The sequence below is a fragment of the Primulina tabacum genome, chromosome 16, assembly GCF_025594145.1.
Source record: "Primulina tabacum isolate GXHZ01 chromosome 16, ASM2559414v2, whole genome shotgun sequence".
Classification (NCBI taxonomy): Eukaryota; Viridiplantae; Streptophyta; class Magnoliopsida; order Lamiales; family Gesneriaceae; genus Primulina; species Primulina tabacum.
The window spans coordinates 30,364,958-30,392,549 of record NC_134565.1 but is presented as its reverse complement, the minus strand read 5'-3'; the positions used below and the strand labels follow the sequence as shown (position 1 = coordinate 30,392,549).

The 27,592-nt window shown below is 37.8% G+C and overlaps 1 protein-coding gene across 3 annotated transcripts; it reads left to right on the top strand.

Annotated features, from left to right (window-relative positions):
- The first annotated feature begins 1,218 nt into the window (after positions 1-1,218).
- Positions 1,219-14,053, top strand: LOC142528829 (protein SEMI-ROLLED LEAF 2-like). 3 transcript variants are annotated; one of them, XM_075634033.1, is made up of 21 exons: positions 1,219-1,375; positions 1,828-2,210; positions 2,579-2,653; positions 4,840-4,955; positions 5,438-5,552; positions 5,666-5,794; positions 6,982-7,029; positions 7,911-8,089; positions 8,168-8,364; positions 8,485-8,762; positions 8,904-9,053; positions 9,155-9,571; positions 10,018-10,164; positions 10,850-10,923; positions 11,526-11,655; positions 11,767-11,967; positions 12,060-12,200; positions 12,272-12,400; positions 12,490-12,726; positions 13,478-13,629; positions 13,715-14,053. In XM_075634033.1, exons 2-20 carry the CDS (start codon positions 2,064-2,066, stop codon positions 13,607-13,609), a joined length of 3,042 nt encoding a protein of 1,013 aa, XP_075490148.1. In that variant the 5' UTR covers positions 1,219-1,375; positions 1,828-2,063; the 3' UTR covers positions 13,610-13,629; positions 13,715-14,053. The 3 variants fall into 3 exon arrangements, with proteins under 3 accessions (XP_075490148.1, XP_075490149.1, XP_075490150.1); XM_075634034.1 differs by having other exon boundaries at positions 10,850-10,922; positions 11,528-11,655; positions 13,478-14,053; XM_075634035.1 differs by lacking the exon at positions 6,982-7,029 and having other exon boundaries at positions 13,478-14,053.
- The last annotated feature ends 13,539 nt before the right edge of the window (positions 14,054-27,592 follow it).

Sequence of the window (27,592 nt, the reverse complement as noted above, 5' to 3'; positions counted from 1 at the left end):
AATTCTTCTTCAAGTCCGTAAAACCATTCCTTTCAACCATTTGATTATACGTTGTCTCTGGATAGCTAAAAGACCGAACAAACCAAAGACATGACCAACTTACCCACTGGACCAAATTGGTCAAAGTAGCCAAATAGCCAAAATGAGCCAAATTAGCCATTGGCCCAAATTGGCTAAGGGGCCATTTGTTTGGCCAAAATCTTTGAAGCCCAATGATAATAGAAGCCCTAAAATGTGGAGAGGCCCAATAGATAAGTCCAGGAAGGGGTAAGTTGAAGACCATGTTTGGGGGAGTTGGTCCACGATCCACGTTGGACGATCGTGGAAAATGATCAAATCAGTTCGGTGGATTGGAACAAAAACTGAGAGGAAGAATCAGAAAAGGCCCCCGAAAAAATCAACACAACAAATCTACAGCAAAGCTCTGCAAAATTCCTCTCAATAGTTCATCTTTTTCATATTTCCAGTATTTTAGTTCCTTGAGATTTTTACACATTCCTTCAACTTTCTTGTGATAATGTCGTTCAAATTCATAACAACGTAATTAAATTTGACGTTGTTCATGGATTCCTCCTGTAATTTTGTCTTATTCCTCATTTTGTGTTTGCGTTTTTGAGCCATTTCGAAGGAGTTAGAACTTACGACCGAATCGAGACTCACAACGCTTGGTAAACAGAGTCAGATCATTCACAACTTTGGCACGATCACATGCCTGACACGCCCGCAAATTTTCGTGACAAACAATGATATATAAATATCATATCAAAACTATATATATAGAGTGAGTCTCATATGAGACCGTCTCGCGGATCTTAATATGTGAGACGGGTCAACCCTACCCATATTCACAATAAAAAGTAATACTCTTAGCATAAAAAGTAATACTTTTTCATGGATAACCCTAAATAAGAGATCCGTCCCACAAATACGACCCGTGAGACCGTCTCACACAAATTTTTGCCATATATATATATATATGATAATTATATATATTTATTTAGTAAAGGTATAAAAAGTTTTTTTCCTTGAAAATAAAAATCAATAATAGACCTTATTAAAGAATGCTATTTGTTGGAAGATATATATATGATAATTATATATATATACTTATTTAGTAAAAGTATAAAAAAAAATTTTCCTTGAAAATAAAAATAAATAATAGATTTTATTAAAGAATGCTATTTGTTGGAAGATTCAACTGTCTGACCTGTCGCCTGTATATACACGCATGTAGTTACATATTTTAGAGGGAAAAAGAATAGGCGGGCGGAGAGAGAGAGAGAAGTCATAAGTTTCGGGAACCCGTAGAGATTAGGAAAAAAGTTGGTTGGTCAGCAGCCTTACAGGTCTTCTCGTTACCGGGATTGATCCGAAGGTAAATTTTTGAGACGACATTGTTATTCGTGTCCAGATAAAACCAGACAATGTTTTTTTTTTTTTTGAGAATGATGTCTGTAATGTCTTGTTTGTGAATGATTTAATGTTGTTTTCGTACGATCATATTCTCTAATCAATGGATAAATGATATATTTTTTATACAAGCAAGATGTTTTTTTTTTTTTTTGTAATTGCTTTCTTAAAAGATGCGTGGGATGCACATAAACTCATGTTTTGTCAAATGGTGATGTCTGCTCTTGAGATTCTTGAAACGTGTATAGGAGTTGGATGTCTTGGAAACAATATTGAGACACCCGATTCATCGCGAAAAATGAAAAATTTTGGAATATTTATGAGATTCCCATTTTCTTGGATGATTTTTAAACTTTTACTTTGAAATGGTTTGATGAGGTTTTGATTTGAGGTGTCTTTTAATTTGGGAATATGTAGGCTGGTGCCGGAAAGTGTTCCCCCGATCTTACAAACGTTCCTTTCCCTCCTAATTCTCTTCGTGATTTTCAACAATCTCTCATACGCATGAAATATAGAAGGGAAAGGAAACAATCAAAGTTTGAAAGTGAGTTGGCGAGAAATAGAAAAGGAAATCTGTTGGAAGGGAAAGGAAAGATCAAAGTTTAAAAGTGATTTGGTGAGAAACAGAAAAAAAATCCGTTGACGGGTCGAATATGAGTGCTGTTTCTGGGGTGATGTCAAGACAAATCTTGCCGGCATGTGGCAGCCTTTGTTTCTTTTGCCCCTCATTGCGAACCAGGTCTAGGCAGCCTGTGAAGAGGTACAAGAAGTTGATAGCGGATATTTTTCCTCGGTCCCAGGTCTGTATCATGACTAAATGTTGTGTTTCAGATTAAAATTGTTTGTTTAGAAATTTTGCGCTAAAAGCTCAGTATCTGTTGGTCAATTTGCATCATGTGAACGACTAAATTTGTGATTCTAGCATTAGTCATATCATATAACTTGAAGTCCTGTGGCTAACCAATTCTTTAAAAATTGGCCTTAATTTGGAGAGGTAGTGAGTGGATTTTACTATGTGTTAGATAAGCCAAGACTGGATTTAGTTTCTTCAACAAGAATTTTGCATCGAATGAGGAATGATATTTTGTGGCTTGCTGATGTTGTGTATCTCTCTTTGTTTTTCATACTTGCTGCCATTTTATTTCGGTTTTTTTTACTTGCATTACAGGACGAAGAACCAAATGAGAGAAAGATTGGCAAACTGTGTGAATATGCTGCAAAGAATCCTTTGCGCATCCCCAAGGTATTTTTACACTGACATAAATTTCTTGTCCTAGTTAGTTTTTATACGAACATTCATGTCATACACAGCTATTTTTGTTTTTCATTCATCCTGGTTTTTTAGTATTCATTTTAAACTCAGTTGATGAGTCTTTGAATTTAAAGAAAGCTGCCAGTCTAATAACTGTCCTGGGATAATCATACTAACTCTTTGTCACCTGCACTTTATGGAGACAATGCTGGAGTCACATCTAGTAAACTGAACAAAAAAAATAGTATAGTTCAAGTCATAAAGCTCATAATGTCACAGGCCAAGCATGAATCGTAGCATTGGGTTGTGACAGACCATATTTTTTAAAATTAAGATTATACTTTTAAGAAACTGTATCACACAGGTACAAAAGTGCGAGAAACTAGTCTATTACTGGATCAAAATGCAGAAACAGTTTGTTGCATCTGGAAAACAAGTGAAATGCATAGCTTTTTTTGCTGGAAAGTTAATCGCAACGATGAACAAAAAATAAAAATGATAAAAGTTGCAATAGTTAATCAACTATGATTAAGCAATTATATGACTTAGCCAGAAGGTTGTAAGAGGTGAGTGACAACGAAATCGTTCACAAGTAGAGAACCAATTTCTTCCTGTACAAACATTTTTTAACACAACATATTTATACAGAAAACAAAAACAACTAACAACATTTTGAAAATAGAACAAAAAACAAATTCAAACAAAGCTGTAATTTGCTTTGACCGGTTTTGAAGCAAAGTATAAATTAGCAGAAAATCATATTACAAATGCACTGGAATTTTATATGTCTTCATTGCTATTGATATAAGTCATATAGAATTAACCGTTCCAGATGCGAGGTTAGAACAACGGATTCACCCTCTGTATCAGGATTGGAATTAGGTCGAAACAACAATTTCCTACCATCTCAGGGTTGAGCAACGGTTATAACCCATTATTTCAGGGTAAAAAAAAGATGAAAATAGGAACATATTCATACTATTTTGTTCCAGAGTTTTCAGTACAGAATTTTAAGTTTTTAAACATGTAATGAGTCATCCCGGTTTAAAACATAATGCGAAATTTTAAATTAGAAAACCGCTTATATGTTGTAGTAATGTCGTTGAAGCGAAAGAATGAGTTTGGGGACACAAGAAAGCTAGAAACACTGAGCTTTTCCTTGCTGGATTTGTCTTTTGTTGGGAATTTGGTGTCTCAAGCAGAAATTACATTAGAGCTATTTATTGCAGAGAGTATTTGTACAAATTTCTCATTGGAATTTGTTGAGGATTTATAGGTGCTGAATTCACTTGTAATTTAAGTGTCTTAATTCTCATTATTGCCATAACTTGACTGTTACCAGAGGGGTTTATTTTTCATAATATTTCTTAAATGACGGCTGTTAATGGCAGCCATTATCCCTGCAACAAGTTCCATTTACAGGCCCTTTAAGCTCTCCCAGTGATAAGGAGGTTTGGGTTGTATAATGGGAGCCTGCCCCTCACATATCAATGTTTAAATGCTCCTTCTTGTTCTGTACTTAGCAAAAGCTTTGTCAGGTTCGTGTGAGCTATGTAGCTAACTATTTTTACTGGCAACGGCTTCATATTAGTTTGATAGGAATACAATCTCACGATTTTCAGGTGTTCGGTGACCTTATGACTTTAAGCTTTTGCAGGTTTTTTTTTTGTGGTTCACCAGAGGAATAAATGGAAAAATTATATAAATATAGTTTATTATCCCCATGCCCTCAGGTTTTTTCATTGAATGCTCCTATTTTTGCCTTCAAAAACAAGACGATGATGACAAATTGATAGGATTTGATGAATGTCACTTTTGAGGGTATGGAAGCTAATTTTTCAATTAGAAGATTTCAAGAAAAATAAAATATTATTTAGAAGTAATTAATCTTATCCATCAAAGAAACTAAAATGAATTCACAAAACTCCAAAATAAAGATATGAAAATGCTTCTCGATAGTTAGATGTATGTAAAATAATATGCTGTACACCCTTCTTTCATCATATTCTTTTCAGTTTATATATTAGGCTCTGAACATAATTCATAATCATTTTATAAACAAAATTTCGGAATTATTATCCAAAATTGTGTATCACAGTGCTGCTACTTTTATTCTCTTAGTAAATCTATTTTTTGTTATTATTTATATTTATTCTTATGTTTGTTTCAAATTACAGATTGCAAGCACTCTTGAGCAAAGATGTTATAAGTACTTAAGAGCCGAAAACTTTCAATCAGTGAAAACAGTCTTGTGCATTTACAGGAAATTGATATTTTCATGCAAAGAACAAATGTACGTACACAGCTGCTATGTTCATGTGTGGTGCCCAATTTATTGGATTTGTTATTTATTTATTGGTAAATCATTTTGTCCATCATGTCATATTTATATTGGTGATATAGCATCTGAATAATTAATTTCTTCAATATTAGAACTATATTGCGGTGCTCTGAATATAAATTGTTATAATGATTCAGTTAATGGGGTTTTGAGCTTCTAAATAAGTCTGGAAATATTTGTTCTTGTATTGTCATAATTGTTTCTAGACATTGGTAGAAAATGAACCATGGAACGATCTGCGCCAACATGAATTTTCAAACTGAATATGATATCATATGGAAATGATGAATTTCCCTTTCATTGTGTTTGATATTTTCCATCATGTTTCAATCCTTTATTTGATTTGCAAATTATGATATTTCAAATCTTTTTTGTCATATCATCTCCTAAAAGAACCGCTACTCAAAAAATATACGTATTTAATTTTATGTCAGGCCTTTGTTTGCAAATAGTCTGCTAAGCATCATGCAAACCTTGCTGGATCAGACAAACCAGGACGAAATATTAATTATTGGATGTCAATCTCTGTTTGATTATGTGAATAATCAGGTTAATTTATTTCTTTCTTGTCTCTCGATGATCAGCATCTTAAGCTTATAGATAAGGTTCTTTAAAGTCCTATTATAAAAATTAGACTTATTCAACTCTGGTATTATTTCCAGAAAGATGGAACTTACATGTTTAACCTGGAAGGGTTTATACCAAAACTATGCCAACTGGCTCAAGAAGTGGGAGAAAATAAGAGGGCGGAATATCTACAGGCAGCTGGACTGCAAGCTCTATCTGCTATGGTACATTCGTGTACATTTTCACTACTTTTTTTAACCTTTGAGTTCATAGATTTAAATTAGACAAGGAATCTGAGTCCATTAGGTCTCATTACTTTAAATTTAGCCTATAAAAAAATATGCAGCATTTAAGTACAAATAAATAAATAAATAAATAAGAGTGTGTGTGTGTGTGTGTGTGTGTGTGTGTGTGTGTGTGACATTAAGTCCAAACCTTGGCAACATTTTTTAGTTCTCGATTATTTTTCTTGCTTCTTTAGGTGGGACGGGAACTTTTAACTTTACCTTCAGTATACTGTAGCATTTATTTTTGCGATTTGGGTTTCTTCAGAAATGTTCTTGGTCAAATTGTAAAGCCAGTACTTTATGATGAACAACAACAAAATTTAACACACGGCTGAGATTAGGTCGCATTCAATTATTCTTTTAAGTCTTCATTTCTCTGACCATCTGACTTAAGCAACGCTAGGTGCACTATATTTCATTGATACATGTCCAAGTTTATGTTGTCACTTACTGAAGTTATCTATTTCCTGACATTGGTTGCTGCTTGTGGCTTGGCTTTGTTATGGATGCAGTAAAAATAAACAGTAAATTTGAAGAAAAGGTTGAATCAAAACACCATCATACATCCAGTATTCTTGACTTCATGTCAATGGTCTAATAATCTCTTTTTTCAGGAAAAATCCAGCCATTTCTCATTAAATTGTAATTTTTTGTTTTTAATCAATGTTGTTATTACTGGATAACAGGTAAGTAATTTGGTGAAGGGGAGAACTCCAAAGGAATCTAGTGACTGTGAGATATATCTATATTGATTTATTTTCTGATTCCTTTTGTAAGTGTAAATGTAGGGTGTACTCACTAGCAAGCTATTCTTACTAGTTAATAATCATCCTTTGGGTTCTGGAACAGAGCAGGTTTTGTTTATTTTTCTAATGGATCCTTTACATAATATTTAAAGCACACCGGTTTTTTTTTGTAAGCTTCTTACTAGTTGTTCGTAGAATGTAATAATAACCATGAATTTGGTGTTTATTTCATTTGTGATAAAGGCCTCAGCGCCAAATGTGCATTTACTTGTATTTTAGCCATTCAACATTTCATCATTATACTTTCATTTTGGCTCCTGTCTTCTCTTGGGCTTTGAATAGTTCCTCTTTTCTTTTTTTTTTTTCCTTGTTGTACAGATTTGGTTCATGGGTGAAAACTCTCACATTTCCGTCGAATTTGATTGTGTAAGTATGGTCTTTTTAAAATATATGTGAGCTGCTCTTCTTTGTCATCCACCTAATGGGCCTAAAATAGAGAACACATTTATTTCCTTTGTTTTCTTTAATTATGCTGTGTATCTTATTGCATCATTGTTTTTCTACCTAAAATTCTGTTCAATTTTATTAGTTTCTTAATTGAAGTTGGAGTATTGATAATTTGTATTATCACAATATGGCATTTGTAGAATTTTGCATGTCAAGTTGACTTAACTGTTCAAGTATGTACATTATAGCCACTACTACCACTTTTAGATCATTTTCAAAATTCGTTATTTACTGAGTGCACCATGTTCTTTCAGGTAAATCAAGGAAAGCCAAGTATGCCTTTTAAACAAGTACATTAAAAAATGTGTACATTAGCTCCCAAATAACAAATGCTATTGAATTGCGATGTGTTTTCAAGCACAAAATGTTGTTTAGTTTTATCTATCTACGTTACTGAGCTCTTACTGATTTCTTGACAATTTAGATGTTGCCCAAACTGTTATTTCGAATATTTATTTATGATGTTGATGATATCAACAGCCATTGCCAACTCAATGATAATTTGTATAAACATGTACCAATCTCCATTAGATGGCAGTAGAATTTGTTGTTTCTAAGTTTTATCTTTTTTTGGCTTTTTTTTTCCCAAAGTAATGAAAGGTATAAACTAGCTGTTATTATTGATAAATAAAGGTGAAATATGTATTGTTCAAATTCACTCTTCATTTTAATCTGTGTATGCTATGAAAGTCTGTTATCTAATTTATATAGTTACATGTCTTTCCTTTTTCATCACTATTTTCAAATTTACATCCGCCACCCAGGTTGATTTTATTTATCAACTCAATATTTCTGTTCAGATTGTTTCAGTGGTTCTGGAAAATTATGGAGTTGCAAATAAGGAGTCCCACGACTCCAACCAAAATAATATGGTGCCAGAAGTTCCTAAAACTGAGGAGCATGTATCTCCCTTACCAGATACGGAGGTTCCTTCTTGGACAATGATCGTTAATGATAAAGGACAACTAAACGTGACAGCGTAATTTCTTCACACAATTTGGGTTTTCTTTCGCCCTTTTCTTGTATGCTTAACTTGCATCTTGATTAAAAATCACAGGAAGGATGCCAAGAACCCAAGCTTTTGGTCTAGGGTGTGCCTGCATAACATGGCCAATCTTGGAAAAGAGGCCACTACCATGCGTCGTGTTTTAGAGTCTTTGTTCCGCTACTTTGACAATGGAAACCTCTGGCATACTGCAAATGGGATCGCTTTTCCTGTTCTCAAAGACATGCAAATTCTGATGGATAATTCTGGTCAGAGTTGATTATTTTTTTGCAATTTAGTATTCCAGTCCTTGGCCTGTTTCAGAGAAAAGTGTATTTTTTTCTCTACTTCTTTGTTTTTAATATGTTGCATTTTTTTTATACGTGCAGGGCAAAATACACACTTGTTGCTGTCATTATTAGTCAAGCATCTTGATCATAAAAGTGTTCTTAAGCAACCTGGCATGCAGCTTGACATTGTTGAGGTGGTCACTGCCCTCACTAGACTCACTAAGATCCAGTCATCAATAGCTATAGTTAGCGCTGTAAGTGATGTCATGAGACATTTGCGCAAAAGCATTCATTACTCACTCGAAGATGATTCAATCAAATGGAATAGAAAGTTTCATGAGGCAGTTGACGAGTGTCTTTCAGAACTGTCATCGAAGGTGGATTACTAAATCTCTATATTTTCTCATCAAACTGTCCAAACTTTTTATAGTGGACTCATTTAGTTGTCACTACCATCTTTCCTTCTTTCAGCCGACTTTCTGAAATTCATGGTGGTGGTGTTATTTATATAATTACAGGTTGGAGATTCAGGTCTAATCCTTGATGTCATGGCAACAATGTTGGAGAATATCTCAAGCGTTACTTCTATGGCTAGAACTACTATTTTTGCTGTCTATCGTGCTGCTCAAATTGTTGCTTTTTTGCCAAATTTATCATATCAGAACAAGGCAAGCTCTTAAAAAAATTGAAAAGATTTCAGCTACTTTTCTTAATCATTTCTCTAGGTGAGATATTGATGATATGGATGGTATTTTTGTTCCATGTCTAGGCTTTCCCAGAGGCTTTATTTCATCAGTTACTTTTGGCTATGGTGCATCCAGATATTGAAACCCGAGTCGGAGCTCACCAGATCTTCTCTGTTGTCCTTGTGCCATCTTCAGTTTGCCCTCATTTAGAATCAACTGTGTCTGAATCAAAGAAAAACATTGACTTTCCAAGGACACTCTCAAAAACTGTTTCTGTATTTTCCTCATCAGCTGTCCTGTTCGAGAAGCTGAGAAACAAAAGGATTTCCAGGGAAAACCTCAATGAAATAAACAAAAAAAGTTTTGGTGATGGAGAACATAGAAACAGTACAAATGGAGTGTTCAACAAAATTAAGTCTACATATAGTAGCCGGGGGTATAGCTTAAGAGGTTCATCAATGCCAGATATTGATTCTGTGACCAAGTCAAGTAAGGACATGGTAGGCCTACTTGGTATTCTTCTACTTTTTCCAAATCTTATTACATGCCAGATTTTGGTTACTTATTCTTAGGTATAATTCATTTTTTTATATACGTTATTTGAATGGGATAGGCTCGTATCTTTATTTTATTTTATTCTATGATTTACAACTCGTTGTATTAGATGTTGGTTACATGGGTTCAAATAGGCGGACCCAGGATTCAGGGAGGGTGAGAGGGATTGTAAAAGGGGAAAAGATGGGATTTCAGAATAGTTACAGCTAAAACCCCATTTTTTGCTCGAGCATGGGGAACACGCACCCCCCCTTCCGGGTTTTCCCTGGTGTTAAGTTAATTGGGATGGAGATTCTCATTAGTTAATGTTATAGTGGTCATTAGGTGTCTCATAGTGATTTGTTATGTATATAATGTTATCATAAGCAAATATCTTCCTTTTCACTTTCAGGATGTCCCTCTCAGACTGAGCAGCCACCAGATAACCCTCCTCCTTTCATCTATTTGGACTCAATCACTGTCTACTGCGAATGTACCCGGAAATTATGAGGCTATTGCTCATACATACAGCTTGATTTTATTGTTCTCTCGAGCCAAGGTATATTTCAGGTTCTGTAATTTCTTAAACATCAAGCATTATTGGTGCAATATGCATGTAAAATTGTGGTCCTATATTTATATTCTTTTTCTCTATCAATGATCATGTGTTCTATTTTTCTGAAGATTTGCTTTTTGGTGTACTGGGGAAGGGGGATTATCCCGAGTAATGTTATCAAGACCTCTTTTTTATTATTGTAAAAAATCAAGTTGAGACTTGATGATGTTTGGGTCCCTAAAAATGTACATTCTCTTTACAAGAATGCTTTTTACTGCATTGCAAGTGATGCAGGAATTTTTTTTTTATCGAATTTTGGGTATGGTTAGACCTAATTATGATCCAAGTAACTTAATATAACATGGTAACCAAGCAATCAACATAAAAGGTATGGGAACTATCCAGGCAAGTAATAACTGGGTTAGGCCCTTGACTGAATGGAATAAACACAAGTGCTTCCATCATCCTTGCAGCTGTACACAGACATTGATAATTAAATGAATTCATCCTAAATTTTGTCCCCCCAAATTTGGAAAAAATTACTTTGCTGGAGCTTGTGGTGGATTCAGGGGCTTAAGGATGTAGAGATAGAATGAGTCCTTCCTTTGCAATTGATTCTTTTTTATTAGGCATGTTATTGAGAGGGTATGAGTTAAAACTCTGAAATTGTTATCTTCTCTGGTTGCAGAACTCAAGCCGTGATGCTCTAATTCAGTGTTTCCAGTTGGCATTTTCATTGAGGAGTGTCGCTCTTGCAGAAGGTTTTTATGATGAGAATTCAGTGGCAGATAGTGTTGATGTACTTATTAGAGTTTTGCTTTGATATGTTGTCAATAATGGTGCCATCTATTGCCTATGTCAATAATGGTGCCATCTATTGCCTATAGCTGACTATAGTGGGTCTTAATCTGGGGACATAGAATAATAGAAACTAATGAGACCTTATTTCTACAATTTCAAAAAACCACATTTTTCATGCATTTTGTAACAATGAATAGATGGTGGATGTTTATATTCATAAATCATGTCACTCATTTCATTTGGATCATTTTTCAATCGACTGAACTTGATAATTCTATTTTTTGATAATTAAAAACATTGTGCTTAAATCTAAATTCAGTAGATGGCTTAACATAATAGCACTAATTTACATATAATTCATATGAAATATGGTAGGGTTCAACCAGGTTGGCCCAATAATGTAAATTTAGTTACTGGAGGAATTTTTTGTAAGATGAGATACTAAGAAGGCAAATGAAGAATTGTTTTTTTCCGGTGAAACAAGTTGGGATTTATTGTTTGTATATCTCTTGTAGCTGGTATCAGCAAGGAACTTTTCCTCTGAAATTGATTATATTATTTTCAGGGACACTCCCTTTATCACGTCGCAGATCTCTCTTCATGCTCTCAACTTCTATGATTATATTTTCATCAGTGGCTTTCAACATTCTTCCTCTTCTTCCATATGTGAAGGCTACGCTTTCTAATAAAGTGGTGGGTTGCATATCTGTTCTAAGATCCTTCAATTTTTATAATCTGTATATGTCCCTTTTATTGTTAAGTCTGATATTCTTTCTTCCTTTTTTTTTTTGGGATTTGTGTCAGGTTGATCCATTTTTATGTTTGGTAGAAGACTCCAAGTTGAAGATAACTGAAGCTGGTTTAGGACACCAAGAATTTGTTTATGGATCTAAAGAAGATGACTCTTCTGCTCTTACTTGTCTTTCAGAAATAAAATTAACCAAGGACCAGACTAGAGAATCCCTAGTTTCGATTATAATTCAAAACTTGGGTGTCTTATCAGATGTAAGTCTTTAAATTTCTCGATAATGATTTTTTGACAAGGTGTATAATAGTTGTTATATGATTATTATCTTCATCATTGCTATTTGGTTCAGTCTGAAGAGTCTACCATAAGGGAGCAATTGCTCAAGGACTTTGTGTCCGACGACTTGAGTTCTTCTCGTGCTCAATTGTTTATTGCTAGCACAAAGAAAGAGTGTGGAACTGATTCTCACAGTCTAAAAAATCTAGAGAAGGTAAGTTACTTGCATTGAATTCTGAAGTATATTTGTTTGTTGATATCTTATTTCTTAGTATGATAATACAGGCAACCTCGACCATTGGATTTGATGATGTTTCTCTGACGGATTCACTCACAAGTAGTAATTTCCAACATGATTCTCAATCAACGATCGAATCTCCAAATTTTCTTAGTGTGGATCAACTCATGCAATCTGTGAGTTACTTGAATAATTTGCATGCAGCAGTCCAAGTTTTGATACAAAACTCTATCGTGCATTAATATTTTTTAATATTTGTATACAGGTTTTGGATACGGCACATTATGTCAGCAGAATCTCTGTGAGCACCGCCCCTGATGCATCTTACAAGGAAATGGCTAATCATTGTGAGGCGCTTTTAATGGGAAAGCAACAAAAGATGTCATATTTGGTTAGCACTGATACCATCCAAGGAAGCTTGTTAGCCATATCTTTGCCAAATACCGATGAAGAGTGCAAGAAAATGGCTTATCATGCGGTTATTGACTATGATACACATAAGGTACTTAAAGATATCTAAAGTTTGTGAGCGTATTTTCTATCAAACCCATGTATGTGGGACATGCATCTTTGTATGTGTTCTATCCTGCCAATCCATCTTAGGCTAAAGATGGTGGCATATGGTTCTCAGATTGCATACACAGGTACCTCCTAAGGTCTGTTACATGAGGAAATTTTCCTTAAATTTCGATAATTTTGACACACACTGATGTTAGGCTTAATATGAGATGAAACCCATACCGTTATAAATACGGATGGACCATGAGCAATTGCTTTAACATCACTGTTTAAGAATTGAACTGCCATATTTAAAACCACCAAAAAAATTACAGTGTTTTTACTTAACGTTTGCAGTAAACATTAATAATTATCATTGAGAAACGTTCACTTAATTATTTAAACCTCTATTGCAGATTATCGTTATTTTAACGACAATAACCTTATAATAGTCATAACAAGATCAAATATGGCTTTATTTTGATTTGTTATGCATATTTGATAGGATATCATTTTCATTTATTTATATGACATATTTCTTATCATATTTATTTTAAGTTTTTCATCTACAGAAAAGAGCTCTATTATGTTGTAATAAATTGATTCAGTTCATATCGTGGATATCTATCTTCACTGCCGAAGGATGTACTTTTCTCTTCACGTTATTTAACAGCTTTAGTCAATGTTCATGATTTATACCTTCTATATATTGTGCCTTTAACTGAAATAACTGATCACAAAAATTGTCGTATCAGAATGTTCCTAGAGCCCCAAATGAACCACCGGCAACAGCGCGATGTGCAGCTGAATTGCAAAAGAATCCCCACTCCTTCAGACTGCCAGCGTCGAGTCCATATGACAATTTCTTGAAAGCTGCGGGATGTTGATATGGATGGGACAAAATCAGGTACCATCATAGCCATAACTGCGCTATATCGCTCAAATATACGTAAATGTCCAGTTCTGAGTACTTCGTGCTGCCGATCATATAGATTAGCCTTTGGCAAGAACATCGCCGGCCAGCATCATGGCTTTAAAGGATTCCTTGAATCATTCTCTCTCTCTTTCCTCTCCACTGGTGTGAAAGTTCACCATTAGATTCGAGCTTTTCCTCCCCGCGCAGAGGTGTGATTTTTTACTAGGATGTGTGGGTTTTGTAGCAATAGTTTAGACCACGACCTTCTCATTCTCATGTACAAATATCGGTTTGTTCATGGTTCAGCATTATGCTAACTATAGCGATGAGGAAATGTGTATATTTTCCAAATTTGTATTAATTCTTAATGGAAGAAATGTTGAGGAGTAATAAAATCAAAGAGCTTACGCTTAAATGTGTATATTTTCCCAATGTGTATTACTTCTTATTGGAAGAAATGTTGACGAGTAATAAAATCAAAGAATGTACGGTTAAATTTAAATTTTGAATTTTTCTGTACCTTCTAGTCATCCTACTGTTTTGGGATTTTCACAAGACAATATGCATTTTTTTCTAGCTTTTTTTACACTAAAAATATTAATAAAATAAAAGTTTATACTCAAATGTATTACAAGTGTACGAATCAAGTTATAATATAGTTAATAAAGTACGAGTATCGATCATACAGAGATTGATTAGACAAATTAACTCAAGTCATATTCTTCAGTTAATTAAAACAATAATTGAATTAATTAATAAACTAATTTAATAACGAAGTAAAAGGACGAAACAATCACAATATAAATAATTAAACTGAAAATAATAAATAAATCGTTAGGATATCGGTTCACACAGTCCTCTAATGATTGAATTTCAATTGGGTACATGATTTTGACGAGATTCCCTCATTTGTCAATATACTTAACCGGGTTATATTAATCTAATTAACAAAATTGAGTAACCAAGTGTTCTTGTGTTATTTAACAATTACAATCGTATTAACGAATCGTGGAATCTTCTAGCTTTCGACTTATTGGACTATGAATATAACATGTATCCAACCTCATATATATATGCAAGTTGTAGATCAATGGATTATGTTATCTATTATGTTATAAAACCTCATGTCGGTTTCAATTATAACATATAAAATCAATTCGAAGTTGATCATGTTCCACAAATGTAATTAGAACAATAACATAATCAAGTGTGACTAGAAATCAAAATTCAATTTTCAAAAATAATTTACAACATAAATGTTTGGGGTAGAATCCTCTAAATCATAACTGAAGAATAGAGGGAAAAAAAAAACAGTTGAATTCTTCTTCGTATGGCCCTCTCTCTTGTGTGGCTATGTGTGTGAGTAAATCTGATGTAGAAGTGGTGAATGATGATTTCATTTCATGTATTAGGGCTACCATTAGATATCAGAACATCCAAGAGTCCTCAAAACTTGAAACAAATTGTGGAGATCATATTTCGTTATCGGGTCAGGCTGGGACGGTTGGTTTCTATCGCGGATCGCCCCAGCGCAGCCTCCGCTTAAATCAGATTTTTCTTCTTGTGCGAGAGCGCTAGGACGATAATTTTCACCCGCCCAGCACAGCCTTTGTGCAATTCTGGCTCGTTCCTTCTTTTTTGGGCGCTAGTGTGGGCAATTTCATCCGTCCTAGTGCCCTCTTCTTGCACCTTTAGCCAATATTTTTTTATTATTACTGTCAAATCTATCTACAAATCAACCGACATAGGTAAGGGAAGCAAAATATGCATAAATAATGAATAGAAATGATAAAATGCAGACTCAACATCCTAAAAATCATGCAATAATAAATTATATTAACAATATTGAAACATGTAAAACGACTCTTACCGCCCTCCATCTAGAAATGGCATAGCAACATGAGCTGAAGATCACTTGATCTCACCTGGTTTCTTTAATAATACCTTTTTATTTGCTATTTAATAAGATCAAACGAATTTATATATATATATATATATTGAGACCCGAAGGCGACATGTGACAATGCTTCCAAGCTAGGCAAGCCTGAAATCAAGAACAGACCGTAGATGAGGGCCAGGACAGTATTCCGACGTAACCCTTCCGATGCTCAAGTTAAAAACTGAAAATATATGAGAAAAGAGCTAAGACGCACCTGAAAATGAAAGTGATCGATCAATCCAAATGAAGTTTTCAAATCTAATATTTATAGGAAAATATGTGGGCCTCAAATATATGAAGTGAGAATATATGTGTATAACTCACGCATCCTCTCTTGGGAGCTCGCCCTCTTGGGGCAAGCTAATTATATAGAAGCTCGCCTGCTAAGGGTAAAGCATTCAACTTTGTTGCCTCTCTTGATTAAAACTGACACAACTCCAACTACTTCACACAGCCTCTGTATCCTAACTCCTTAGAACACCATCAACTCATCAACACAACCTCATCTCCTCAACTCACCTGCCTGCCCCATTGAGGCTCGCCCACCCTGAGGATTACCTACCATGGGTGAACTATGGGCCGATTACCAGGGCCTAAAGATCGCCCCCATGAAGCTCACCCACCATGAGTGAGCTTCTCACCCATGCTCTTCATGCTCGAGGCCAGGCCATCCTTATTCAATCAGTAATGGATCCAAGGTCTAGGATCAGTCATGGGCTTTTGTTGGGCTAAACTATATTATGGTCCAACTCATTGGATATCACCGGTCTCCTCCTCCCAAGTCGAGCTGAATCAAAGGTACAAAGCTAGATTATTTCCATAATCGGACCCTGATTGTTGCTTAGGATTCAGGTTTACATAGACATTTGTCGATTATTCAACTTTTTTGCATCAAGCTCGTCTATTAAGCCTTAGCTATAGTAGGAGAAACATGAACTTTATTCTCTCCGTCTCAAGCTCCTCTACTAGGTTTTAGCTATAGTAGAAGAAACATGAATTTCATTTTCTTGGCCTCAAGCTCCTCTACTAAGCTTAGTCATAGTAGGAAAAACATGTAAACCTCTTACCATCTCGTATCCCCACATAAGTCCTTTGCTAGGATATTAGGAAAATGAAAATGAAAACCTTTTACTATAGTAGGAAAATGAAAGCCCTTTACCATCTCACATCCCCACATAAGTCCTTTGCTAGGCATAATCTTAGCATGAAAAATGGAAACCTCTTACCACCACGCATCCTTGCCTAACTCCTCTACTAGACATAACCGTAGCAGGAAAATAAAAACCTTACCAACTCGCATACCCGCACAACTCTTCTGCTAGGCATAACCGTAGCAGGAAAAGTGAAAACCCATTACCATCTCTCATCTCCGCATAAGTCCTCTGCTAGGCATAGCCTTAGTAAGAAAAATGGAAACCTCTTATCACCTCACATCTCTGCATAACTTCTATGGTAGGCATAACCGTAGTATGAAAAATGAAAAATCTTTCATCACCTCGAATCCCAGCATAACTCATCTACTAGGCATAAACATAGCATGAAAAATGAAAAATATCTTACCACCTCGCCTCCCTAGGCTAGCCTTAGTAGAAAAAATGAAATATCAACCTCATCGCCCACGCTCCGCTCCGCCCGCCCTGATTACTCGCCCTCGCCCTCGCCCCAGCCCTTTCGCCTCGCTTTGCTTGCTCGCCCCACCTTGCCATCGCTCTCGCTACTCGCCTCCTCGTCCTGCCTCGCCCCGTCCCGCATTGCCATCGCCATCACCATCGCCTTCGCTACTCGCCTGTTCTCCCACCCTCGCCTGCTTGCCTTGCCCCACTCGCGATCACACTCGCTAATTGCCCTATTGCCTTGCCTACTAGCCCACCCTCGCTCGATCACCTCACCTCACCTCACCCACTACCTGTTCGACCAAATGCATACCCTAGTTCCATCTCCCCCACCACATGTTTGATATTTTACCCAAATCAACCTCGATCTCTCGCTCTCTCGTGGTCCTAGAACCTCGCCCACACCAACCTCACCCTTGCCCCCTAGTCTTTGCCCTTTTGCCCCTCACCCCTCTCCTCTCTCACCTCGCGCACCCTTGCCCATCACTCAGCCCTCGCCTACTCGCCTCATTCTCTCCATAGACTTGCCCTCGCCATATCCCACTCACTCACTACCTGTTCGATCAAATCCCCACACAGTTTCATCTCCCCCACCATCTGTTTGATAATTTTCCAAGAACAACAACACGGTCACTTGCTTTCCTAAGCCAATTCTTGCTCTGACTTCGACAATTCTTTTACTTGTTAGATTAACTCTTTACTCCAAGCGTTTCACACGCTACTTCCAGTTATTTTTTCTCTTATACTACTTTAGTTACATTTAATATCTATGTCTTCTTCTGAGTCTGAGTTTACTAAAGCTCGCCAAGTTTATAATAGGCCGGAATCATTTCCCATGGATAAGAGGAAAATGATCTTACTCAATGACTAGATAACATGTCCAATAAATCCATACAAAGTAACATGTACAGGCTCGAGTTCGAATCCATCTTACTTAATTTGATCCAAAGTCCTTTTAAACAAGATATTCATTGAGTTTCCAATGTCAATAAAAATTATCGCCACTTCGTTATCAGCAATGATGATCGTCACCAACAGGGTATATTTATGTTGAGTCATGATGCCTCAGAGATCTTCCGGACCAAATTTAATAGTAGGATCTTGTGGCAATTTCAACTCCCTTGATATCTAAAAAATCTTCAACCTCTTCCTGTGTGTTTTTCAAGCCCACCCGAAGTCTCCATCAGTAGCACATTCAAATATCATATGAATCATTCTCGTCGTGGAATTGTTATTCTCATCCACCCTCTTTCTTTGATGGTTTGGTTTTCGACATCGATCTCTATCAGGCAGATCTCTTCTCATCTCCCCTACCCTTAGGCTTATCCATGGAGGACCTTATCCTCACCCAGGATGTGGATGAAACTTCGGACAACCTCCAAGTGAGGCCCTGTCGTACCTACTAGGCACATAAGACGAGAAATGTCCTTTACCTAAACCCTTATTGTCTTCTCATTCACACATACTTCAATTTCTACCTCTTCTCTCCATCCCCTCCACCCTAACTCATCCTCTTCCATCCGCTTGTGTCTGTGCATCATCTAAATTTACGTATTTTTCCGCACGAGCTAAAAGATTTTTATATCTCGGTGGCGGTTTCTTAACGAGTAACTTGAAAAAATCTCCACCATCAACTCTAAAATCCTTGAAGGACCCTATATAATGGGGTTTTAACATGTTGAATCACTATTGTGCCGATCTCAAAAGCGTGCTTAGGAACACCATGCACTTAATCCCGTCGATACATTGATGCGATAGAGCCACATTCTTAAACCTCCCTTGGTGTTATCACGGTCAGTACTTCCATTATATTCTTCTATACTCGATTGATTAAAATTTGATGGAAAACCCTCTTACATAATAACAAAGGAAAAAGATACTTTCCATTTCTCATTTACTTCATACTTTCTTCATATACATTCATCTCACCGTCCTTTCTCGAACACCTACTCACCTAACCTCTGCGCTCACCATACTCACCCTCCAACCCCACAACTCGCCCTCTTAATCATATCAAGGCCTCCGGACCATCACCTTGCCTCGCCTACCATCTCCATGACATCTATTCGCCCTAACCTTATGCATGATATACTCTCTGACAAGCCTCCTCAATGCAAAATATCGCCCAACTTACCTCACGCCAACATGCTTAGCACATCGCCCAAGTCTAGCACCCCTCCCTCATCCAGCATCTCTCCCCACCCATTACCTCTTATACACACCACCTAATTCACCTCTTCCACACTCGCGTACCCTCACTTTCACCTTGCCCTCGCCTTGACTTTCCTTCTCCCACCCTTGCTCATTACCATCATTCACGCCTCCCTCTCGACTCTGCCCCACCTAAATCTCTCCCATACCTCATACCTATCCTTGCCAACACATGCTTTAAAATTGTTCATACCTTATTCAAACCCTCACTGACAACTCATTTCTCGCCTCAACAAGACTACTCGCTCATTACTCTAGTTTCACCAATAACTCTTGATTGCATCTACACCACACTTCGTCCTCGTTCCTGTGCCCAAGACCTTTGCCCATCACCTGTTTGAAATTCAAAGAACCCAACTCCTCATCCTCGCCCCCCCCACTGTCCCCTTGCACGCGCTTCTTTGTCGTCTCTCCCTCAATCCCTACAACGTGCCTCAACCACTTTCTACTCGACCAATTCCCTCACATACTTGTTGATCATGACCTTCGAACAATGGGGGTACTTGGCCTAATTTTTCCATGGTCATGTTTCCCACATTCGCCTCCAGTGGAGGCTGCTCAGTCCTTGGGTGAGGGCATGATGATGATAAGTTGGTTCTCTTACTTATTCTCCCGCCTACCATCTCTACTATTTGACTCAGATTTGGCCACATACGGCGGCAAACAATACTCACTAGAATTAGAGGGTTCTTTTCCGAGACCCGAAGGCGACCAGTGATAATTCTTCTGACCAGGCGAGCCTGAAAATAAGACAACCGTTAGAAAGGGGCCTTGAGGGTATCCCGGCATATCCCTCCGGTGCTCAAGTTAAAGTCTGAAGATACATGAGAAATGAGCTAAGGAGCCCGTGAAATTGAAAATGATCAATCCAAATAAAGTTCCCAAACCTGTTACTTATAGGAAAAGATGTAGGCCCCATTTACGTGAGATGAGACCATATACATGTAACTCACACACCCTTTCTGTCGAGAGCTCGCCCATGAGACGAGACTATAGATAGGAGCTCTGTGAGAACCCGAATTTCCAGATTTTCAGCATTTCAGTAGCAATGCAAAATTTTCAGCAGAAGATAATATTTCAGAAGCTGGTACTTTTCCAGCAGATTAAAATCCGGCAGCAGAAGAGCAAGATTTCCAGCAGACAGTTACTGATTCAGCTTAGACTTGTAACTGAAGCATTAACATGGAATAAAGGCTGTTAATGGCAGATTATGGTCATTAATAGGGAGGCTAACAGTCAGAATTTGGCCTATAAATTACACCATCAAGTCTCTGAATTGGTGTTACACAAATCTTGAGATTATTACTTAAATTTCGAGCTAAGAGAGTGCCTTGTTCGAGCTGAAGAAAATCCAGTAGCGAGAGCAACCAGATTTTCAGTAGACTTCAACCGAAACTCTAGCAAATTACTGTAAGTAGGCTTATGTATAAATAGCTTGAAATCCGTTTGATAATTCTGTTTTAAAGTTCAGTTTCTGTATGTTTGATTTCTGATGTATGATTTTGAAGCACTGAAACTCCCTAGTGAACTAATGGTAGGAATATATATTCTGAACATTTCTGAATTCTGATTCTGATTCTGGCCTCACCCCTTAGAGGAGAGAACATATAGGGGACTGATATCAGTTTAGCCATGAAATTCGCTAACGTGCTCAGTGCTTACTAATTCTGATTTCTGTTCTGAAATCTGTAAATTCTGAATTCTGATTTCTGTTATGAAAATACGGGTTTTCTGTATATTATTGTATTACTGTTTCTGTTGAAAACGATTTCGAAAACTGGGAGTTATTCCCGCCCCTGCTTACTGAGTGACAACCATATCACCCACCCACTAAACCCATCTCAGATAAAAGCGAGGAGGAAAAGTTAGAGGAAGAAGAGCAGACTCAATTCTGAGGCTGATGAAAAAGACAGTTGTTTATTAGTTCTAGTTTATGTTTATTCCGCTGCATCTGTTAAGATACTGTAATATTTGGTTTTACATTTCCGCTGTAAAACATTAGTGATTCGAGTTGTATCAGACAATGAATTATTTCGTATTATGAATAAAAAGACTGGTTTCTGAATTTTGTACTTCTGAGGCTTATTGTTTTCGAATGTAAATTTGAGAGCAACGTCGGTCTCAACCAACCCCCGTCCCGGGTCGTGACATTGAAGTGGTATCAGAGCAAACCAGGTTTCATAATCTGGGGAGGAGGAACTAGAAATAATAAGTTCTTATAGACTTCTGAAAATAAGTTCTGAAAGTTACTGAAATAGACTACTGAAAATAAACTACTGTAATAGACTACTGGAAATAAGCTACTGTAATAGACTACTGAAATGAGTTAAAAAAAAATCAGTAGACCAAAACCAGTAGACGAAAAACAGTAGGATCAGACCAGTAGTCTGAAACAAGAACCAGTAAATGGGAACCAGTAGATGGGAACCAGTAGATCTGAATGCAGAAGACTGGGTCAGTAGACTCGGAATGCAGCAGACTTGTTCTAACAGTGCTGGATGAATCGTTCTAGCACCGCCGACGAACCCCAAAATCCTTCGTTAAGATAGTGATATCATCATTTTCGTAAAAATTTTCAACTTTTCGAAACTTTGAGGAATTTTCATTTCAAAACGGCTCAGTATTTTTACACCAAACTTGGTACCATTCATTTTCTTGATGTGAAGGATTTTTAATAAATTTTTCACGGAATTCCGAGACCGAAAATTTTTGAGCTATTTCTTCTATTAAAGATATAGGCAGTACTGATTTTGTTCATTCCAGTATTAGTCTATAACTCGACCTGTATTCTTAATATCATTTCTGAACCTTCACTCTCATGTTTTGAATGTAGGATATGGCTGACCAGAGTAGCTACGTTAAGAGCTTAGAAAAGAAGCTAGAGAAACTCAAGGAACATAACTATTGTCTAGAGCTGGACAAAGACGAATTAGAGCATCGAGCAGAACACTTGAGAAGTGATGTTCAACGTTATACTCATTATCTGCATGAAGCAGAAGAGAGGAGTAGGAAAGCTCAAGAAGAGTTTGAAACCTCCCAAGAGACTGTGGCAGAATTCATTGAGTTACGTGATACACTAGTGGAGAAGATCCAAATACTCAAGGATCAAAATCACCAACTCGTGCACCAGCATAATCAGTATAGTGAACAGACTGATGCACAGATTCATGAGTTGCAGAGTACTGTTGAAGTTCTTAGTGACTAGAATGCAGTTCTGCATGGTCATATTGAACACCTACAAGCAGTAATAGCCAACCAAGATGAACATGAGGAGGATCCCGAAGAAGATGAAGAAATCGAAGAGGATCCTATGGATTTGGGATTAGGAGAAGTGATAGATTAGAACATCAGTAGTAGTTTTCTTTATAATGACACTTATTCCATTTGCATTTCTGTTCTAAATTTCGAAGTTCAGTTGTAATTGCACTTTTGTTGAAATCAATAAAATTTATTCTATCCATTGGTTTCATATTTAAATTTTGAGCAATTACTCTATCATCGTGCTTCCTTTGTTTAGTCTCTATTCTGTCATCAACCTTAGAACTTTCATAATTGTAGGAAATGGACGGAAGACCAGTGAGAAACAACCGCAACCCTCGTTACAACAACCGTAACAACAACCGTAATGACGAAGATGCACATCAACCCCCACAGCAACCACCAGCAGTTGGCCTCAGTCAGGTGGACTTGATGGCTATAGCCATGATTGTGGCAACCACGCTACAAGGGTTAGTGAACCCTAATGCTAATCAGCCACCGCCACCACCTCCAGCTCAGAATGGGACGAAACAGCACTATGCGGCTCTCCGAAGAGCAAGGGTCCCAAACTTCGATGGAAGCTCCGATCCTGAAGTCGGACAGAATTGGATGAAGGAGGTGGGGAACCACCTTCGACTACTTGAGGTTCCACAAGGGGTCAAGGTAGATGTGATTACACCTTTTCTTGTGGATAAAACAGCCAAATGGTGGGAAGGAGTCTCACCAGCTATGGTAAGGGCGGGAACTATCACTTGGCAAAGGTTCCGAGAGGCATTTCTGAAGCAGTACTTCCCAACAGCAGTTCGAGTGCAGAAGCTGTCAGAGTTTGAAAGCTTGGTTCAAGAACCAAACATGACAGTGGTGGAGTATTCATCCAAGTTCCACTCATTGGGAACTTACTCCCCAACCATCATGGGAGACGAGGCATTGAAGATGCATCGCTTCAATAAAGGATTGAACAGCTGTATTCAATCTGCCCTTGCCGTTATCGAGCTTAACAGTTTTGATGAATTGATGGGAGCCGCCATCAGGGCTGAGAATGACATCAAGAGGCGTGAAGGTGAGAACAAACTCAAGCGTCCTCAGTCAAGCCAATACCAACCGGGCCAACAATTCAAGAGGCCTAGGTTTTCAAGCAACCAATTTACCAGTGCTTCATCCAAAGGAACCACTTCTTCTCAACCAAGCAAAGAGGGAGTCAAGTGCCAAACTTGTGGATTCGTTCACACTGGTGAATGTCGTAGGAATTCTGGGGCTTGTTTCCGTTGTGGAAAGATGGATCATCGCATTGCTCAATGCCCTCTTCCAGATCCAAGGAATGGTCCAGCAGGAGGAACAACTCCAAACAAGCATAAGGAAAACAAGACAAATGCTCGAGTTTATGCTCTTACTCAAGAAGAGGCTTGACAACTCAAATGATGTCGTAGCAGGTACCATTATAATCAATATATGCCTGCGTATGTGTTATTTGATTGTGGTGCTACACATTCATTCATGTCTAAGAGATTTGCCAAGAAGTTAAGAGCTAAGCCTGATAACTTAGAATAACCATATAGAGTAGCAACTCCTGCAAACCGAATTTTAGAAACTCACACTCTATATCGGGATATTAGTGTTCGTATAGAATATCAGAGTTTCAAGGCAGACTTAATTCAACTAAACATGGTGGAATTTGATGTAATTCTTGGAATGGATTGGTTAGCCAAGAATTATGCTTTAGTAGACTATCATGGAAAGACGGTAACCATCCAAACTCCACGCCAAGAGAAACTTCTATTTCATGGTAAGACAAAAGAACGAAAGACTCTTCTTTCTGCTTCTCAAACTTGGAAAGCCATGAAAAGTGGAGAAGAAGTTTACCTAGCTATGTTAAGCGAGGTAAAGAAAGAAATCACACTTACGCTAGAAGAGATTCCGGTAGTACAAGAATTCCCGGATGTTTTTCCTGAAGAACTCCCTAGCGAACTTCCCGACCACGAGGTGGAATTTGAGATTAATTTAGTGCCCAATGCTGCACCAATCTCAAAAGCACCATACCGAATGGCTCCGGCAGAGTTGAAAGAACTCAAAGAGCAACTTCAAGAATTGTTGAATAAGAAGCAAATCCGACCAAGCGCATCTCCGTGGGGAGCTCCTGTCCTATTTGTAAAGAAGAAGGACGGAAGCATGAGGATGTGTATTGATTACAGAGAGCTGAATAAGATCACAATCAAAAACAAGTATCCGCTTCCAAGGATAGACGACTTGTTCGACCAACTCAAAGGAGCTTCAGTCATTTCCAAGCTCGACTTAAGGTCAGGCTACCACCAACTGAAGGTCAAGACGGACGATATTCCGAAGACAGCCTTCAGAACAAGGTATGGACACTATGAGTTCATGGTGATGCCGTTCGGGTTAACAAACGCTCCGGCAGTATTCATGGATCTCATGAATAGAGTGTTCAAACCATTTCTTGACAAGTTTGTTGTGGTATTCATCGACGACATTTTAGTGTATTCGTCAAATGAAGAAGACCACAAAGAACATCTTCGTCTCACCCTCCAGACGCTGAGAGAAAAGGAACTGTACGCCAAGTTCAAGAAATGCGAATTTTGGCTAAAGAGCGTCACATTCTTGGGACACATAATATCAGCAGCAGGAGTATCTGTGGACCCTAAGAAAGTAGAGGCAATCTCAGATTGGCCTAGACCAAAGAATGTGACAGAAATTCGAAGCTTTTTGGGACTAGCAGGCTATTATCGAAAATTTGTTGAAGAATTCTCTTCAATAGCCATACCCCTCACCAAGTTCACACAGAAGAACTCTAAATTTCAATGGAGTGAAAAATGTGAGCAAAGCTTCGAGACTTTGAAGAAGAAGCTTACATCCACGCCAGTGTTGGTATTGCCAACTGAAGGCAAAGACTTCACCATCTACAGTGATGCATCTAAAGAAGGTTTAGGATGTGTACTCATGCAAGAGGGAAGGGTGATTGCATACGCATCAAGGCAGTTGAAACCGTATGAACAAAATTACCCAACGCATGACCTCGAACTAGCTGCAGTGGTATTCGCACTTAAGATTTGGAGACATTATCTTTATGGAGCCAAGTGTGAGATTTTCACCGATCACCAAAGTCTCAAATATTTGTTCACACAAAAGGAACTAAATATGAGACAAAGACGATGGATCGAACTCATGAAGGATTACGACTTGACAATAAGCTACCATCCAGGCAAAGCCAACAAAGTAGCAGATGCTTTAAGTCGAAAGAATATGAGTAAGGTGATCCTGACATCACTTTCAGCACATCCATGTCTTCGAGAGACAATCAAGATAAGTCAAGATAGAGATTCCGCTTTGGTGAAACAAAAAGAGCAAGTTAAAGAAGGGAAATCACCAGATTTCGAGACGGATAACAAAGGAATCTTGTGGATGAAAGGACGATTGTGCGTACCAGACATCTATAACCTTCGACAAGAAGTAATGTCTGAGGCACATAAGTCGAAATTTTCAGTCCATCCTGGCAGTACCAAGATGTACAGAGATTTGAAGAAAAATTTTTGGTGGAGTGGAATGAAGAAAGACGTGGCAATATTTGTTTCCAAGTGTCACGTGTGCCAGCAAGTCAAGGCAGAGCACCAAAGACCTGGAGGACTTCTGCAACCTCTAGAAATTCCAGAATGGAAATGAGAGCATATTTCTATGGATTTCGTAGTGGGTTTACCAAAGACGAGACAAGGTCATGACGGAATATGGGTAATCGTAGATAGACTCACAAAATCTGCACATTTCTTACATGTCAGCATGAACTATAATTTGGACAAGCTAGCCACATTGTACATGAACGAGATCGTACGATTGCATGGAGTTCCAGCTAGCATACTATCAGACAGAGATCCGAGGTTTACATCCCGCTTTTGGAAGAGCTTTCAACGAGCTATGGGAACCAAAATTACTCTTAGCACGGCCTATCATCCTCAGACCGATGGCCAAACAGAGAGGACAATTCAAACTCTAGAAGATATACTGGAGCATGTGCTCTAGATTTCAGTGGTAATTGGAGCGAACATCTGCCCTTAATTGAGTTCGCGTACAATAATAGTTACCACAGCAGTATTGAAATGGCACCATACGAAGCTCTGTATGGACGAAAGTGTCGATCGCCACTATATTGGGATGAGGTAGGGGAAAAAGCCATTATTGGACCCGAAATGATCCAAGAAACAGTGGATAAAGTCGCTTTGATCAAGGAGAGATTAAAAGCTGATCAAGATCGACAGAAAAGCTGGGCTGATCAGAAAAGACGACCCGTGGAATTTGAAGTTGAAGAAAAGGCATATGTGAAAGTGTCACCCATGAAGGGTGTAATCCGATTCAATAAGGCTGGGAAACTGAATCCCAGATACGTGGGACCATTTGAAATTCTTGAGAAAGTGGGGACACTTGCTTATAGATTAGCACTTCCACACGACATGTCAAGAATTCACAATGTATTCCACGTTTTGCATCTGAGGAGGTATATTTCCGATCCTAGTCATATTCTTGAAGCTGGACCACTGTTGGTTGAGGGAAATTTAAATGAAGGACTGAAATATGAAGAGATTCCAATTCGAATTGTGGATAACAAAGACCAAGTACTGAGGCGACGAACTATTCCATATGTCAAAGTACAGTGGTCCAACCATACCGAAAGAGAAGCTACTTGGGAGTTGGAAGAAAAGATGCGAGCACAATACCCTTATCTCTTTGAAGATCATGCATAGCCAAGTTTCGAGGACGAAACTTTTCATAAGGAGGGAGGGATGTGAGAACCCGAATTTCCAGATTTCCAGCATTTCAGTAGCAATGCAAAATTTCCAGCAGAAGATAATATTTCAGAAGCTGGTACTTTTCCAGCAGATTAAAATCCGGCAGCAGAAGAGCAAGATTTCCAGCAGACAGTTACTGATTC